This window comes from Anas platyrhynchos, chromosome 4 (genome assembly GCF_047663525.1).
Source record: "Anas platyrhynchos isolate ZD024472 breed Pekin duck chromosome 4, IASCAAS_PekinDuck_T2T, whole genome shotgun sequence".
NCBI classification, from domain to species: Eukaryota; Metazoa; Chordata; class Aves; order Anseriformes; family Anatidae; genus Anas; species Anas platyrhynchos.
Window position 1 is genome coordinate 29830397 of NC_092590.1, and position 19039 is coordinate 29849435.

Genomic DNA, 19039 nt, shown 5'->3' on the forward strand with positions numbered 1-19039 from the left:
GAGACGCGGTGACGGTTGGTGGGCGAGAGAGATTGACAAGGCTGCCTTCCAATCAGAACCGGGAACGGCTGCAAGGGGTTAGCCGTGGGCGGGGCGGAGGGAGCCGGGGCGCCTGGCGGGCCCTAGCGCCGCCGCCGCCATTTTGTGGGCGCTGTCCCGAGCGGAGCCCCGCCTGTGGGCGCTGAGGGGAGGTGGCGGGGCGGGGCGGGCAGCTGTGAGGTGCTGCTGCTCCTCCCTGCAGCGTGCGAGGCTAAAGCCCTGTTACATCTCCCTAGCCGTGAGACACGGCCGTTACCTGCAACTACAGGTCCAAAATCAAAGTGTAATTGAAGTTTAGGGCAGCACCATAGTCTGAGCTTGGAGCGATAACGTGCAGGCATAGCGTATGGCTCTGCCTTGTGCTAGGACTTCGTGAACTTTCCTCCTAGGTCCTTTCCACCTAGAGCTCTGGATGAATAATTTTCTACTTCAAACATTCTGAGGTCTGTCAGCACAAGAGGGACCCAAGTGAAATTTCAAATGTATTGCACGTCGGCAGTTTTGTAGCCTAAGGTTAGTATTTGTGAAAAATGAAGTACACTAAAAATACATTGTTTTCAGATGGGAAAGACGTGGGTGCAAACAGTGTGAAAACAAACATATTTATATACTTTAACAGCAGTGTTTTATTCGGTCATACTGAGCCAGACTGGCAGAAAGTCACTACCTATTTTCAATCAAAGGTTTATGTCAAGCTGGAAACTTCGAAATGCAGGCAAAAAAATGAAACAAAACAGGACAATGACTTTATTGTAATATTACCTCATTTATGCTTGCTTTTAAATCCCTTACATAAAGGACTGACAGGAGATACAAATAAGCTAGAGGGTACAGCTGATAGACTGAATAGGCTCAAAATGTTTCAGGAAGTGTTATGTTCTCCTTCGGGATGATGACTTGAGGCAGGGTTCTGCCACCTTTATTCGCTTCAGTATGAGTTGTCACAAAATGTTCTCAAACTACGTCTGCTGGGGTTCAGGAGCACTGTCTCTTTGAACCTCGTTTGGTGGTGAAGTGTTACCCATTATTAGCCAGCTCACAAATTACACCATAAGAGACACCCTAGGAATACCTCAGCACCCAGAATATCCATATTCAGTTAATGATTGAAATGACAGTGGAATTTCAAAATGGAACCATTGGGCAGGCTGGGTAAGTTTGCAGAAGGCCATGCCATGTTTCCTCGTCCTGCGATTTTCAGAGCATGGCACTAAATCAATACTTGGTTCTGTTTTTCTTTAGTTTCAAACAGAAAAAGGGAAATGCATTAAGTAGGTGTGCTAAATGGAAAAGAATACAAGAGTATTCTTCAGTGAGTGACTGATAATAGACTGGGAGAGATACTTAGCTTGAAAGTAACTAAAACTACACTTTCAGAGCATAAAATCTGAACTTTAAGAAGAGGGGGAAAAAACATTTAAAGGAGGAAATCTGTCTGCTAAAAATAAATAAAGTAAAATGTTTTTTCTCTCCTAAATAGAAGTGAATAGGTTCTTCAGCATTTATTGTCTAAGGTTTGGGACATTGCACGTCTAAATGATGAATACATGCTTACATAAAGTTCTTTTACTAGTTCTTCCATTAATTTACATTTAATTATACTAACAGAAATATTAGGCAGAAATAGAGGGAAAGCTCTGTTTCTGACAATGTTTGTTTACATATTTTTTCCGGCTCAAGAAAGATTTAAAATTAACAAATGTATAGCACTGATTTTTCAATTATATTATGTAGATTAGGTATCTCTTACAGTGTGTTGTGTACAGCTTCAATTTCCATTTAAAATAGATTTATACAGGCTTCAAAATCCATCTTCTTCTTCATTAATAATCTTCAGCATCACCGGCACAGATAGCAAGTAAAGCTCTCTCATAGTGACCTGAAGCAAAATGCTGCAAGAGAAAAAATTCTGTGACTGTACTTATTTTTTCTTCTGTTTGTGTGTAACAAAGACTAGAGTGAAGTTATCCTGTTTTCTAAAATATTAGTGTTTTTATAAGGATTCTGGGCCAAGATTTTTTAATTTCACATAACTCAGGCTTTGGTTGTTTGGGGACCTACAAGCAATCCACCTTTGAAAATTCCAATCAATTCAGTGTAATGCTTCTTGAGTTCAATACCAAAAAATCACAAGCAACTTCTTACAGCTACTGCATATGTTACAGTTGGAGATTAGCAACAAGCAAAATGCAAAGGGTCTTAGCAAGAGTCATTTTTGTACAATTCAGCAGTCCTAAAGGTATGATTTAAGATATGGAGCAAGAATACAAGAGGAAAAGTTTTTATGAAGGTTGACACCTGAACTTCCAGGATAAGACCAGACAAGGGTAACAGCAGTCTGATATTAGTGTAACCTTGTAGGACAGTGCAAAAGAAGATGGTATCAGTTAGTGTAAGAAACTTTTCATGCAAGATATTCATCAGAATATTCTGCCCTCTTTTTATTCCCCCTCTTGCTACTGGGGAGGGACAAAATCACACAGGATGAGGGTGAGTTGAAAATCCACTGCTTATTTACCAAGGTCAGCCTGAAGCACTGAAAAGATATGTTATGGATATTAAACATTACTTTTTTAAAAAATTATTATTTATTTATTTTTTAATCTATTGGAGTGAATAGAGATTAGCCCTCAGTACTTTTTTCCAGTGGGGCTCTGCTCACGTGCCTGTGCTGAATATATGCAAAGTGTGTAAAAACTTACTTTAATATCATGAAAGAGTGATTTGCCATATCTTTCTTTGTATCGTTGGCGTATATTCATCAAGTCAATTTCACTCCTGGCAATGAGAATCCTTATGACTGTTTTATTGTGGAATCCAAACTCCTGAAAAGAAAAGAAGACGTGAGGAAACTTGGCAGTTGGACAGTATGTGTTTGCCTGTCTGTACGCGATAATATAACTTTTTAATACATAAACTGATGACTTAGACCACCCATAAAAATATTCTAGATTTTAAAGGAGTTTAGGCTTTGAAAGGTTTTGTTCTGCAGAGTTCACATGCTTGAATAATAGAATTCATATTAGTGAATAACTGAGATTCCCCATATATAAGTGTGTCTTAACATGCACTGAGCCTTTTAAAAAGAAAAAACATGAACTTTAGCCAGTTGTCATAGGTAATGGGCTTTGTAGTTAGCTGTTGTGACTTCATTATGGAGTCCAGTCAACCTATATTAAAGCCAATAATCTGTTTCACAACAGCTGCTCCCCAGTGTGAATTCAGTGAGATTTTTAACCACTGATTTAGAACTTAGCTTGTATTCAGCAGTGATTTATTTTAATTGCTTCTAAACAAATTTTCACATTGTGATCATATGGAGAATGGAGACATCTAGTGGCAATAAAAGTAATCAAAATAGATTTGTGGGTCCTGATTACCAACTTAGATTGTGTAGAGCCAAATGGGTACTTTTATTGTCTATCTATTTGTATTGAAATCTTGTTCCCCAAAAGGCAAGTAATAAGTGATGTTAAAATAGCTGCATATGGAGAATTTGATACACGCTTGCTGGCTAGATTAAAATCTTTCCTATAAACCACTACGGACTGTGATTTCAAGCATTAGAATCCTGTGTGTTTTTTTTTTTTTTTTATGTTGTATTGTAATGGGTGTGTAAAAAGCTTTTGGTGTAATCTGGGCATAGCTTGATTACAAAAACAGACACAATTTGAAATTCTTGCATTTCTTCCAAGAATTATCCGTGTTCATTAAAACAGTTTGTGAAAACAGAGAAAAGATACTAATTAAAACAAGATGCAGATGTTTATTCTTAGTCCTTCAAAACTTTTTGAAGTTATCTGAATGCGTTACACACATTATCTGAATATAATACTGAAGAAAACTATCTGCATGATATTTTTTAAATTTTAAAATGAGATTTTAATCTGAAAAGTATTCTTGATACAGGACCTTTGAGAAACATTACTTTTTCTGTTAGCTGGTGTTTCCTGGTACTTTTGGCAACGCTTCTTGGCATGTGCCAGAACCCTCTTTTGATCGCTCAAAATACAGCCTCTTCCTCTCTGCCCGCAGGATTTTCCTTGGTTGTTCGCTGCCACAGGTCTGATTAAAAGAGCTGACAGCAGTAGCAGCAGCATCTGGAAGAGGGTACTTGGGGCCCTGTTGAAGTGTTGCTGAATAGTTTTGTTCAATGGTACTGGCTTGAATCCCATCTTTGCCATCCACATTCTAAAGCGATTCGTAACATTTTATCCATGGCCTGCTTTTATCACCGTCCTCTGAAGATCATATTTAAAATTTTATGCTTAAAAGGTTATATTTTATTTTTTTATATAATTTCTAATTATTTCCACTAATTACTGCCTCATTATTTTCACTAATGAATGAAGACCAAATGGAAATATCTTCAGTGACCTCTTGTAGGAATTGTTTGTAGGTTTTTCTTTGCATTGGTCTACATTTCACCGTGGCACTCATTTGGCTTAGTGTGTTAGTACTTACGCACAAAGGTAGAGGAACCTGCATGTATACATAGAGGCCCACAAGAAAATATGGCAATTTGTTTTCTTGTAACAGTAATTTGTAATTTAATTACTTGTGATACTTATTAAATCTCTAGAGCCAAAAATATCATAGTATGAAAAGTGCATATCCAGTTCTGCACAGCAGGTGGAGATACAGTCCAGAGAAAATAAAAGCTTTTAGTTTAAAAAAAAAAAAAAAAAGAAAAAAGGAAAAGAAAAAGGCATGTACCAGACATATCTGTAAAAACATCTAAATATTTAACCTACTACTGTTACTGGTAAATCCTAACTGTTGTGTAGGCAGTACTGCTACGAAATTTATTTAGGTATCAAAAGTTTCAAAACACATGATCACACCATAAAGATTGAACAGATTGATTTGCAAGTACTTGTTTTAAAGTAAACAAGTGAACAAAAAATAGGGAAGCTGCTTTTTATGATGCTTGGAGGACTACTTACGTGAATTGCATTGTAAAGCCTGTAAGCAAAGTAGGAAGGCTTGTCACGAACACAGAGAACTAGGAGAGAAGTTACAACAGGTAAATATAAGATTATTATAAAATCATTTCTGTTGGCCTGGGTAGTGCTACCCATGACTCAGCTTGAATTTATGCTACGAGTTTTCAAAAACACGATCACATTTATCGGTTAAATCAAAGTCTGGTGCCTATTTTGCATGGGTACTCATCACTTTTGCATAGGAAGGCCTATTAAATACCAGTGGATACTCTCATATGATATTGGCATAGAAATATTATGAACCTTATTCTATAAACGGAAAAGAAAGGCACATAAAGCTTAATGCTTGTTTGTATACCAGTGAAACTCCTGACAAATTTCACCACTGATTTAAAGTATGTGCAATCAGTTGCTAATGCATCTATCATTGATCACACAAAATTTATTATCAAACCAAGAACAGCTATTAGTTCTGCTCAGTCAGAATCTCATGCTGCATATACACATTTTTAGTTTTACACAAACGTGGAATAGTAATTCTGTTCAAAAACCCTTTTCTAGTTATCTCCAAAACTTCTAATTACACAGCATAGGAGAGTAAAGTGGAGAAAAAAATCGGAAAAAGTATTGTTCTATCTGATATATCATATTAGATATTTATTAAGAGATCACTGCTATTATAAAATAATATTTTTATGTTACCTATTGCAACCAGCAATTCTTGAAAATATCCATCGTAACATTCATTAATGGCATCTACCAAGTCTTGCCCAGAGATATTTTGGAACTCCTGAAAAACTTGGGGAAAAGAATCTTCCTTTATTATTGTTCATTATCAATGATCAACTTCCTTTTTTTCCTCCTTCACCCCAGTATTATAACTCTTGACTTTATTTTTCCTCTCCATTTCTTTCCAATGCTTCATTAAGTTTATATACCCCAAGTAAGGCAATCTAAATGAGTAGCCTGAAACCTGGCTTCCAGGACACTCTCTCCTTAGATTCTCCAGATAGGATTTAAAATGGATCACAGAATCACAGAATTCCTATGTTGGAAGAGACCTCAAGATCATCGAGTCCAACCTCTGACGTAACACTAACAAGTCCTCCACTAAACCATATCATTGCACACCAAACCCTATTTTTCAACAGGGAGCTTTAATAAATTCTCTACCAACCTGTGCTTACGAAACTTGTAAGAATTTTGTGTCAGTAAGATATCTTCCACGCTCAGCTTGGCTAAAACTGGCCAAAGGTTCAAAGATTATGAGAAGCATGTGATATATAGAACATGTCAGTATCCAGACATGTACACTCTTTGGATAATGCAAGCATGTGGATTTACAGAGACAAATATACAGGGCATACGTACATGAGCTTTAGGAGAGCAGGAGAATTTTCAGCTCACTGCCCACTACAGAACTTAAGGAGAACTACATCCTCAAATCTCTTGGACACAGAGCATAACCAGGAATGTTATGTTGCATTAATCCCACCATCACCAGCCTTACAGAAGTCATGACAGAGGAATTCTTTGGTTGCTCCATGACAGCAAAGTAGTTCTAAGCTGCTGTAGAAAGCTGACATAAGAAATAGGGCTAGGTGCACAACAACAAACTTGTCACCAAGTGGACTTTTTTCCACTGCAGAGCAAAAGACGTCTCTTGTCACCAAACAGATGTCTCTTTTCTATAATGGAATTTTTTTTTTTTTCAATCTGTAATTATGTCTGACTATTCAGTTTTAAATAAAATTTTCCAATATGTTCCCGTGTTTGTGTATATTCATTAGGAGAGCAGATGTGGACCTTGCAAATTCACCCATCAAAAACTTCTTCGAAACTTCTGTGGAAATGCTTCAACACCGCAATGTGTTTTGACATACAAACATTTTTTGGGAATACTCCGACTGCCTCTCCCAAGGTGGCTCTCCCAAAGTGTTTTCACTCATAGCTAAGAACTACTTAGAAAAAACAAGAAAAATAGATTAGAAAAAATCTGCCTCGTCATGTTGTGTTGTGTGCACACTGAGTGCAGCCCTAGCCTATTATCTTTCTTTGGCCATGCATTCTTTACTCTTTTATTAGGCCTTCTGACATCTAGCTGTTGTATCTACAGCTGTCTGTAGGCATCAGGAAAGTTCAACTTTGCATTACTTCCAAAATCCCATTAACATCAGTGGGATTCTGAGAGCTCCAGAAGTTCAAACTTAGGTTTCAGGCTAACACTCTGCTGCACACTGAGCTTCCTGGTATGTAAACCATGCTTTTATTAGCAACTGAGATTTTTCCTTTCCACTGTATGTTCAAGCAGCTGAACCGCTGGATTACCCATCCACAACTGCTGGTAACTCTTGTTGCAGAGAATCATTTGCAGCATGTCTTTGTGTTCGCCTGTTTTCCGCTGACATGCTTCCCATAGAATCTATTATGCCAGAAAAAGAAAAAAACACAGAAGATTTTAAGTCAGTCCTAAATCACTTTAATCACTTTTCAACATTTGCATTTGCTTTCTTTTTTTTTTTTTTTTTTTTTAATGTCTGAGAAGCCCACATGTGACTGTATTTACCATTGCATCCTGAGCAGCTGAAGAAGGATCTGCATATCCTTCCATCCTTGTTCCCTTGGGAAAAAAAAATATAAAATAACTTTATTCAAAAGTTTAATCCTAAATGTAGAAAGATGACATTTTCTCTATATGATGCTGTGTTGTGATTCTTGAGATACCACACACAGAGTTTTACACTGGGTCAGTGTGTTAAAGAGTTGAATTCGCAACCATAGAAAATATCTTCAAGTTGTCATTTTATGTCTTAATTTCTTGTAAGCAGAGGAACTCTGGAATGACAGTCTTATGAGAGGAAAAAAACATGGAAGTGGATAAACTGGCCCCATAAATATCCCATTTTTAGTTTGATTTTAAGTAAGACTTTACCTTACTGCCACCATGCCAATGCTATGAATGTTACGTTGCTTACAATAATATGTAACTGCGAGGTGAAAACAAGTATAAAAATTTCCATTCACTGCTTATTTCTTATCAATAGGCATATTGCCAGAAGAATCTTTTCTCAGTTTTTTTCTCCCTGCACAAACTGTAGGAGCAAACACATCAAATAATGGCAATTTTTGCCTGCTTATAATAATTGTCTAAAAGTAAGATTAGGAAATTGTTTGGAAACTTGTAGAATGTCTGATTTGTAGTTCTTTCCTGTTTAAAAAAAAAAAAAAAAAAAAGTTGTATTTTAATTAAATTGTAAGAATTTCATACAGTAAAGAGTGGAATTCCTAGTAACGGGATAAATTACTTGAAGGAAATCATTCCGGAATGACTGCATAAAGTTACATACAATTTGTTTAGGAACTAAAATATTCCAGAACCATTTCCTTCCGGAGGATTTTGCTGCAATACACTGACTGATGGCTGATTTCTGTAAATTCTGATGTGCCTCAGTGTGGATATCAAAACTGTAATTACGACACTATAGCAGTTGAGTAGTTTGCTCTCGATGTGTGAAGCATATTGACTTCTGTTTGCAATTAGATGTGTGTGTCATCAGTCCCAGGATTTAACAGAAATCAAAGCAATGGGCTTTGGAAAGAAAACAATGCATTGGAAAAGTTGCTATAGAATAATCTTCTCTGAGTTGGATAGAACTAGAATGAAAAAGAATATTCTCCCGTGAAATATCACTGACTTTTAATATAAAACCATATCCAGACACGGATGATTCAATTAATAAATATAACATACACAGTATAGGTTAGTAAAGCTCTAATTTCCTGCAACTGTTCTTTATCTTGAAACAAATAACCGTTAGATCTTATCTACAAAGTTGCTGATATCAGGCCTCTTCATGACTATCTGTGGTTTAACAAAGACTAATAATTTAGACTGAGATAATTTATTTTAAATTTATTCTCTTGACAAGTAAAAATTTCCCATGGTTTTAGTAAAGGTGAGAAGTGAGGTTGCCTAATCTGTAGCTCTTCATTTCTTAAGTATGGAAGAGTTTTCATTATTAGAGGAAAAAGTACTCCAATGTTAGAAAATATTGCCTGTTTTTAGCTTCCACCTTTGAAACATCAGCTTTTTATCTCTGTACCTCAGTGAAGCTTACTGTCATTTCAAGTCGTAGTAAGAAACATTCTCCCCAAACAAACACATAGAGAAATACAGATATACCTTATGTATGCTATTATCTGCTGACATTTCGTTTTGCCATTATTTGTTATTCTGGTTTACAATACATTTTAAAGATACTGAGCATGGTGACTTCAATGAGAACAGATCACGATCTCACAAGGATCAACAACTTTGCAGCCTAAAACTGCAAACTGGTAATACCGCAAAAGTCGGTGTGTGATAGTGGGAATTCTTGTGCCTGCATGCACACGTACTGTGATTTAGCATGTGCAGTAGTACAAAGAACGTAATGTTTAAAACAGGGAACTGCATAATGCTTTCTTTCACAGTCCAGTGTGGATATATCTCCAGTTCTGCAAAATGCCTAGGCTGGATGATGAGCCTTACATTCTGACAACAGAGAAAACACAGCTTTAAAAATGAAAATCTCTTTTGTATATGAAAGTAGACTCCTTCTGAGATGAGACAGATTGACCAGAGGGTCAGCAGCTGAATATCCAGGGACTTACTAATAAAATACGCTGTTGACTTTTGTCTCCATCTGAAAACCAAAGTCAAAGTTGAAGTAAATGAAGTAATGCCAGTTCTCTTCCTCATCTGCTCTTTCCCCTCTCTTTTTCAGAAGTGTATCCCTGTTGAGCTAACCTGAGTTGCAGTCACTTTAGTATTTAAGGATTCACATATCAACAGTTGCTCTGATTTTTAATAAATATGCCATGCTCTTTGTTTTTACAGTACCTGAGCAAGGTTCATAAGCGTGTCTCTGAAGTGACCTGAAGTCTCAGAATCGATATCTTGTTGAAGATCGTTATTATATTCTAGGTTAAAACAAAAACATGTAATCTAAATCAAAAATGAACATGCTCTGAATATTACTAATGAAGATTAGCAAACACAGGACAAATAAATGGGCTGCAAATACATGCCCATTTTCTAAGGTGATAATTGAACAAGTACCCTTGTGGATTCCGCATGGACCTAACCACAGAGGGGCTCTGCCCTGCCTGGGGGCCTCAGCCACTAACCTGGCAGCCCTGCCACTGCTGCTGCTGTCTGATGGCAGGATACTTGGAAACACCCCTCTAGAGAAGGTGAATTGAGAGTTCAGCCTGAGAAAGCACTTTCTGAGAAAAACTGTTCATGTTTTTCTTTTGAAAATGTGTGCCCAAAGTTTCTGAACATCTCCAAATGTGGCTGCCAGGTATTTCAAACGCAATAGGCAGCAATAAATCTCAAAAATGCTGTGTCATATTTTAAATATTAAACATTTTGCTTTACCGTTTAAAATAGAGTTATGAGGAGGGAGGGGGAAGAAGGAAACCAGTTAGCATTGAGAAGTTCTTGTAGTTCAGTTCCTTCCCTCATGCTAATATATCTTGGCTAATACACATATTACAGCTGCTACTGTACACTTGTAAAATACGTTACGCATTAAGTAGGCTTCTTTCATCTGGAATATCTCCATATTTGATCTTGAGGCTAATATGTCAATCAGACAGTTTTCTTCTGTGTCTACTCCCTATGTAGAAAGAAGTAAATATGAAAAGATCTCATTAGAAACCACAGCTTTCAGAAGACAGCAAGGCATATATTAGATGTAATAAAAGAATAGCAGTTCCTGCTGGAGCAGTGTATGGTGCACCTTTGCATGCTCTACCTGTTTAAATAGAAATTGACTTTAAATTAATAGTAGAACCTTGTACTGCAAATATACTCCTACTTACTCTGAATTGTTGACAGAAACATAATGGGAAGAATTTTAGAGCTTGACTAAGAATTCAGGATTTGCTGAAAAAAATGAGACGCAAAGACTGAGCATACATGCCCAGCAAGCACTCAGGCAAGCTGAAGTGAGTATGAACACCAGTACTGTGTGGTGCTTCTGGCTGCTTCTAAGCCAGGAACTGGCTCAGATCCTGGGAAGAAAATGATTATTTATTTATTTATTTATTTATTTTTCTTGAAAATGTGCAATTGGTTCAGTTTGAGTGGAGTGGTCATTGACTTATCACAGGGTAATTTTAAGTGTTTATTTATGTACACTCTATGCCAAGGAAGTATTGATCTCTGCAGAGGTAAAGCCTTAGTTTATGGCACTGGGGCCAGGACGTAGGATAAAACTGGTGGTTGCTGCTACCTTGTCCTTTCCCAGAATACCCACTCAAATAAAAGACAGGAACCTCTATGCGGAAAAATTTCATAGCCAGTATTTAATGCAGCTGTTCAAATTAATTTTGTATGTAACATACAAGAATGCTTGCAAGATCAGGGCCTTACATTTCCCTGTAAAACTAGATCTTTAGTTACCCAGTTTACCACAGGTGTATTTGTTGCATGACTAGGATATAATTTTTGCTGTTTTCAGCATACCAACAAATAAACTTCCCCTAGCTCTCATATCCTAGTGTACTATGAAGTACCTTTCCAGATGTTTATCAACCATTTAAATATATAAAACATCAATTAAACATATGTTCAGTAATATAATTGGTGACCATGTGCCTGAGTAATTCTTAATTAGAGATGTACCTTCAAGGCATGCCAGAGCTCATGGGCATCATAGGAGGCAGGTGGATACATCAGGCCAACCATGACTTCTTTGAAGTGATGAGAGAGATTCTCTTTTAGGTCTGTTATCAAATCCTTGAAAAGAAAAAAATGCATAGAGAGGATTATTTCAACAGTGACGCTTCACAAAGACAGCTTAAAACTATTAGCACTTTTCTTTGTAAATGAATGAACTGTCCAAGATGAATGAAGGTGAACTGTCGGAGATGAGTTCTAGAGAAAATTATGTAACAAAGATATTTTTAAAAATAGTTCCTACTCCTTTTAGTACATGTGAGATGGCAGTAGATACACAAGCAGGGAGACCACGTAGGCTTGTTGATTTTTGCTTTATTAGAATACAGAAGAAAAATCAGGGGTTAAAGTGCAACTGCTATTTCATGGCTTGGAAACCTGAGTACTGCAGCATAGCATCTGCAGCTTCCCGTGGCATAGTCCCTGTGTGAATCTGTGGGAGCTAAGCCCATGGAAGTCAAATCCCATAACACGCAGGCAGTTTCTTTTACTTTTTTTCAGGGTTATTCACTATGCAATTAACTTAAGAAATTATTGCTCCCAGTGCATAAAATCTTCTGCTTTGGATTACTTACTGAAAGGTTCTGTGCTTCAATTTATGTATATATTATATTCAAAAGGAATTCACAACTTCTGGCAGATGCTGGATTAATAAAAAGGAAGCTCTCCTCTTCCCCCAGCTGTGTCTCAGTACTCACTTGCCAGTAAGTTGACTAATGATGAGAGTTTCCTTCCCACTGTCCCCTTTCCCAGTAGCCTCCTTCAAAACATTGCGAATGACAAAAGCCTGATTATTATACAATTGCTGCTTCTGCTTAACCTCATGCAGTTTTTTCTCTTTCTTATTTTATTTTTATTTTTTCCCCCCACTGGGCAGCTCTCAGATAGGCTCTGACCTAAGTCTGAAATTAAAGGAGTATCAGAAATGGTTTCTATGATATAAACTGTTACTGTACAGGAGAGGTACCTTTTTCAGGTGTGTACATTGTTTTTGATATATATCTGCATGTTATGAAATTAGTAGCTAGAGTAACAGTGAAGGAGGATGCTTACCCATTAAAAAATAGTTTTATGATGAAGAAACACACAGAGTCTTCACTGAATGCACATTAGATGCATTTGACAACCACTAAATCACACATGGAATAGAAATTAATTCATTAAGATATTTCACTTACGACAACATGCCTGTGGGAAAATGGGTTAATAATACAAATGGGTACTAATTAAAAAGTACCCCTGCAATCAGAACTAAGGAAAGTTAAGTATAAAAAATAAGAAAAGACAACTCTAAGTTGTCATTATCAATATTTCCTAATCGTCTTCACTAAATTTTAAAGGCTGTGTATGTCTGAGTCATGGAACTGGTTCTGTGTTTTTTACAAGGTATCTTCTGTAGTCAGTGATAATCATTTAGTTACCGATAGTAGATCTGGAAATGGGATCAAGGTATCTATCTCTTTTTATACATTTGAGAACTTGCATTGTTCTTGTGATGGGCTTTTTTTTATGTTTTAATAACACAAATCTTTAACTGTTCAGTAGTCCGAACATTAAAAAAGACCTTGTTTTAGATATGATAAATTTAGATAAAATACATTAAAAATTTTGAAACACCTTTCAAAGAATCATAGATTTAACATTAAGTGGCTCAGACAAGTACTATGCTTACTGTTTGGGTAGGGTTGCATGGTGTAAGGTCTGAGAATGTCCGTGCTTGAGTTGAGAACATTAATCAGTGAGTGAGTAAGAATCCCTGTAATTGATAGTATGGTGTTTTTTTGGTGTTTCAACCCAAATAGAATACTCTTTTATTATATTTCTAAAGACTTGGAAAAAGTATTGCAGAAAAGATGTTCTCCCCACAACACGTTATGTTTCCCCCACACTAGAGGAAGAATTAAGTCTTTCCAAAAAATCTTGCTCCGTCATCAAAGGAACAGAATGAGCTATACTTTGCATGTCCTTTTTTTTTTTTTTTTTTTTTTTTTTTTTTTTTTTTTTTCCCTAATAGTGTGGCAGAAATTCTGCTGTATAAATGACATTTTGAAAACTTCAGAGGTAGTGATAGAGTGATAGTAAGGGGAGGGGAACTGTGTGCCAGTCTGTTGGTGCCAGCCAGTTGTCCACCAGGTTTTTGACTCCAGTGACTGACCTGAGAGAAGGACTGACCGACTGCACTGGAGACAGAAGTAAGGAAAGTACAGAGTGGACCTGTCATACCCTGCCATACATGTCTCTGTATGCCTCAGCAATCATAAGCCGCTGTGAATTGCAGCGCTGTGTCAGGATGTCAATCAACACATCTTTTTCACAACCTGAAAGAGAAACATGACACAGACTCTAAATTAACAAAATGTTGTTATTTACTTAGGCTTGTGATTGTTCATGTTTTGTTCAAGAACGTTAACCTAATTTCTTGAAAAAAACAGACCAACAGATTAATATCCCACTGGTATTTACCAAATCAATGATATTTGCTTTGCTTATGTACCTTTCACTTGCTGGCATAATACCAGCAAATAGTGAAGTGTATGTTATTATGAGATGCATCGCCATCTCTCTCAAGTGAAATGGATTTGAAAGCATCAATAAAACAGATAGCAGCTTTCATCTGTTCAGAACTAGGCGTATGAGAAGAATTTGTGGCTGAGCCTGGAAGTCATACTTTTATGCCCTCTTGATATTGATTAAATTGTCATTTTAGGATTAGGGACCTCTTTAATGGGAATGACAAATTCAGACCATTTGTTGAAAAACTGGAAGATACTTATGTTCAGAGGAACTATAAAAGATAAATGATGACGTTTTAAGGAATATTTTATTTTAAAAATCAATTTATGAGTGCATTTTGTTGAAGGTTACCTATGCTTTTTTTGCTTGGTCACTATAGTTTAGAGCTAAACTTCCCTAACTCATCAATATTAGCTACTTAGGAAAAAGAAGATAATGATTAACATATTCTGAAAATTATTTTGTCATTTTGTTATGGATATTTAAATGCCTAAATAACTTTACTCATTTTTCCAACACCACTGGCATCAGTGGAATAACATGTGACTAATCCTCTTTACAAGAATGAATGTTGTGTGCAAAACCTGGGGCCAAAGGTGTCAGTGCTTGTAAAGACTATGGACACTTAAACTGTTGTAAGCTGAACTTCATATTTTGTCAGTTCTCTTTGAAACTAGAACTTTGTTCTATGTACTTTGCTAGGTAAATTAAGGTAGGGTTACTGCATATGTATTTACAATAGGAAATGACGAGTATCATCTTTGTACTGTCACGTTAGCAACATTGCATTAAAAGTGCTATTTGAAGTATAGCAAAATGTTTAAGTAAAACTTCACTTGTAGTGAACTTAAGCAAAAAAAGCTACTTCTTGTTGTTCTTAGTAATATCCATTACAGTGTTTCATTAGACATTAAGACTGAATCCCTCAGTTTTCCTTTAAACAAATTGCAAACAGAATGCAAGATTTGGTGCTGTACTACTTTGTGAAAATCCCGAGATAAATAAAAAATGTGACACATGCAAAATCTTCATTTGAGAATATGTTTTCCATGATAGTGAAAAAAAATCATCTTTCAGATCCTCAGCAATACCAACTTTGTTCAACGGGAAACCAGAAAAAATCAGAGGAAAGGAACAAAGGAAAATGCAGAGGAATAGCAGTGAACAACACTTCTTTTTCATCCATAGACTGAAAGCAAAAATTCCTCCAGAGGAAAAGGTAGTCAATACTTTAAAAATGTCTTCTCCATTTCTTTTTATTTCTTGGTAACTACTATTTAAAAGGCACAACAGTTTCTGATAATAGTTAATTGTTGAAGTTACAATTAAAAATTTCTGGTTTAGTCCTTCACTGTAGTGACATAACATAAACTTCTATTTTTCTCAAGGAAAGCATTAACTACTATAAGTGTTGGTATATGTTTTAATTTAATCTTAATCATATCTGAGTTCCTGCAAATACATAAGTTACTTGGACATCACCAGTGAGTCTTACTGTGATACCTTTAAGAATCAACACATACGTGGTGATGCTTTTAATATTACAAGAATCTATCTATCTATCTATCTATCTATCTATCTATCTATCTATCTATCTATCTATCTATCTATCTATCTATTTGCCTTATTCTGAAATAACAAATATGTTAGAATCAGTGAAGATACTTACTAATTCCCTGTAGGGCTCCTCCTAGCACCTGAGCATCCATAATAGGGTTAAAATTTGGAGCAGGAAAAATTGTTCCTTGTGTCTGCTAAAGGAGAAAGAAGCCTTTAGTTGAGGTGTTTTACATCTTTAACTGAATATATAATTCTGGTAAAAACCAACAATCATAAGGTTAAGCAGTCTTTGCTTTATGTGGAAGAGTATGCTAAGGTTTAAATTTATGAAACAGAATTTGCAGTAAACCTTAGGAAGGCTGTATAAGTTAGGCATGAAAAAATAAGGTTTTAATATAATGTATTTTTCTCATTAAGATGTAACAGCAATATTGTGTTTCTCTATTTCCTAACCTTTTTCTGAAAATATTCTTTTATCTTTCAAAGTTAATTTGTTATATCCCTGACAGTCTTTAATATCTATTTCTCTTGATATTTCTAATTTGAAAGGACTAATGGGAAAATAATGAATGAGATGTTGTGAGATGTTAGGTTGCTTAAAAAGCTAGTAATTTTTAAAAGAAATTATGTTACTGCTAAGTGTGAGATCTTTCTGGTTTGCCACATAGAAGGGAACACCATTTTTCTAGTTGCTTTTTAACTGATTAAATTATCTTCAGTTCATTCTCAGTGATACTTTGTTTCATACATTCTTATTCTTTTTATGAAATTCATGAATAGTAAATGGAACTAATGTACCCATTTTGATAGAATCACAGATCTAGGAGTATACAGATGAAAATAACTGAGGTTGAAAGCTGCTTAGCTCTGTCCCTCAGTTAACCTCTTTAGTTCCTCTGAGGACACTACCTGCCTTTTCAGATTTATCTGGTATGAAGGTTATCTTTTATGATGATTCCTGTTCTCAGTCAGTACACCTGATTAAAATAACCCTTTTAACTAGAACTTTCCATTTCAGTGGAGAATGGGATATAATTTACAAATGCAAATGGTATTTTTATACAAATACCTTGAATTGGGAGGAACACTAATTACGTTAATTATTTTTTTGTTTTGTTTTGTTTTGTTTGCTCTACATGCACTTGAAAGCCTTTTGTATATGGTGCCTTCAGTAGTAATGACATACACATACTGGTTTTGTGTATGGCCACTAATGATGTGCTTTCCTGGCTTGCAATTTTAGCAAAGGAGTTTAAAAGAAACAAGCAAGAAGTAGGTATGTTTGAAGAGAAGGAAGATAACATGTTTTGAACTGTTTGATGATTACTTCAGACCTACCAAGCAAAAGTAGGGGTAAACAAATTGTCAGTGGCTAAGTGAGGAAAAGAATGTATGGTCAGAAATTTACGATTTTTAAAGGAGTTACTTTACACACAAAAAAGAAAGTATTTGCTGACAGAAATACCTTTCTGCAGTTTGGTTATCATTTTAGGTACAAGGCTCTACTTTTATAACTGAACATAAAATACATACTACCATTTTACTCATTAAAAACTATCAGGAAAATATGAGAGAAAATTCTTTGCAGATAGGGAGAGAAACCATAGAGATGACAATGAGACCATGCCATTTTTTATTAGGTGATACATAATGTACCTAAATTGAATCTATCTTCCACCCCATCTTCCCCTTTCAATGTGGGAGTTGTCTGTGTGTCCTGAGCTTCACTGGTCATGTAACATATCTGTTGGTTATGATTAGCCTCAGCAACTGAGTATTTATGTCCTCATGACTTCCTAGTTTCTTATAGTACACATGCTCTTCAGATGTTGTTCACCAGAAATCTCTGAGGCACGTGCCACTGGCAGCAGTGTGGAATTTGAGTTCTGTTTGGCCAGATGGTACAGGAGGTGCTAGTTGTAGTGATTATTTCTCCACTTTTCTTGCTAGCATGCCAAATAGTGCAGAGCATCAAAGATTGCTGTTCCAGGAGACAGAAATGCATGAACTCTGTGGCTGATAGTCAGGTAGCTGGACAAGCCACCCTGAAGCTTACTGATAAACAAAATCACTATGGAAAGAAGTGCTGGAAGATAATGTTAGAATGCAGGATCAAAAATGTATATTGATGTATGCTCTGAGATAGGAAAATGAAATTTAGCTTTCTGCCTCTGTAATTCATGCCTTTCAAAATGTCTGAGCTACTAAAATAGCTCATCAATCTTGAGAGGGAAAACAAAATAAGTCCAAAACCAAACTGTTATAAAATATTATGTTAGGGTTGCCAAAACAGAAAATGTTTTGATGGGAATAATAATAGAGAATGATAGGATGTAAATGGATCTCGAGTTATACATACAAGACTCAAAGACTTTTAGGATAGACTTTAAACCAAAGATAGAAAGTGTAAGCGTATCTGGCATTCGGTTTAGTGCTCTATGAACCTGTCACAGCCCTTGCTGGTCAGAAGGATGGTGGGGAGAGAAAATCTTGGGGATGTACATATTTAACCAAATTGAATTTAAAGTAGCAATGCTGGCTCTTCATCTCTGCAACAGCTATGAACAGGTTCCCAGAACGATTAGTTATATCAAAGTATTTCCTTTTCACAATTTCAGGTTTATGGTTTCACAAAGTGAACAACTAAATCACTTTTAGTCTTTTCAGCATTTACAATATTTGCACTAGAATCACAAATAATCTACTAAATGGATGTTTTAACTGTGGATTCCTGCATAGTCCTTGGAACTAAAATTTTGAATATGTATCTTTATTCATGAAGCAGTCAAAAACAACAAAAAGGCCTTGCATGAATGAGTATTTGCAAGAATATAATGAAGGGATTCATGATAGCAAAAGCAAAACCGGTTTTGAATACACAGATTTGCAGACTTGGAAGTTTTTGACCAAAGAAATAAACACAGCTCTTGAAATTTATCTTTCAGGCAAAATAATGGATACTTGAATGGGCTCAGTTCCCTCATGGCTCAGTGGGGCTGCTGAACATTTCTGTTACAAAGTATTTACCACCTCATTCACCATCAGCAGATACAACGCAATCTAGTAAACTCCCTATATTAGATCTAGCAAGGAACTAATCAATGACATAATGCTTTTAAGTAGAATCAAATTAAATATGAAGGTTCCCTTTGAGGGGAAGAACCTTCATCCTTTTATTTACTTTTAAACAAATTAAAATTGAATTAAAATTTTCCTGTAGTGTACACATTGTAATTGGCTTTGTCATTCATAC

At 36.0% G+C, this 19039-nt stretch overlaps 1 protein-coding gene across 2 annotated transcripts; it reads right to left on the minus strand.

Annotated features, from left to right (window-relative positions):
- Positions 1 to 134: 134 nt before the first annotated feature.
- On the minus strand, positions 135 to 15978 carry ANXA10 (annexin A10). 2 transcript variants are annotated; one of them, XM_027456442.3, is made up of 11 exons: positions 15896 to 15978; positions 13936 to 14030; positions 11659 to 11772; positions 10558 to 10648; positions 9868 to 9947; positions 7552 to 7605; positions 7314 to 7407; positions 5688 to 5783; positions 4986 to 5044; positions 2742 to 2864; positions 135 to 1931 (listed from the first exon to the last, which is right to left on the minus strand). In XM_027456442.3, the coding sequence occupies exons 1-11, from the start codon at positions 15933 to 15935 to the stop codon at positions 1863 to 1865; spliced, it is 915 nt and encodes a 304-aa protein (XP_027312243.2). In that variant the 5' UTR covers positions 15936 to 15978; the 3' UTR covers positions 135 to 1862. The 2 variants fall into 2 exon arrangements, with proteins under 2 accessions (XP_027312243.2, XP_071893432.1); XM_072037331.1 differs by having other exon boundaries at positions 135 to 2864.
- Between the last annotated feature and the right edge of the window lie 3061 nt (positions 15979 to 19039).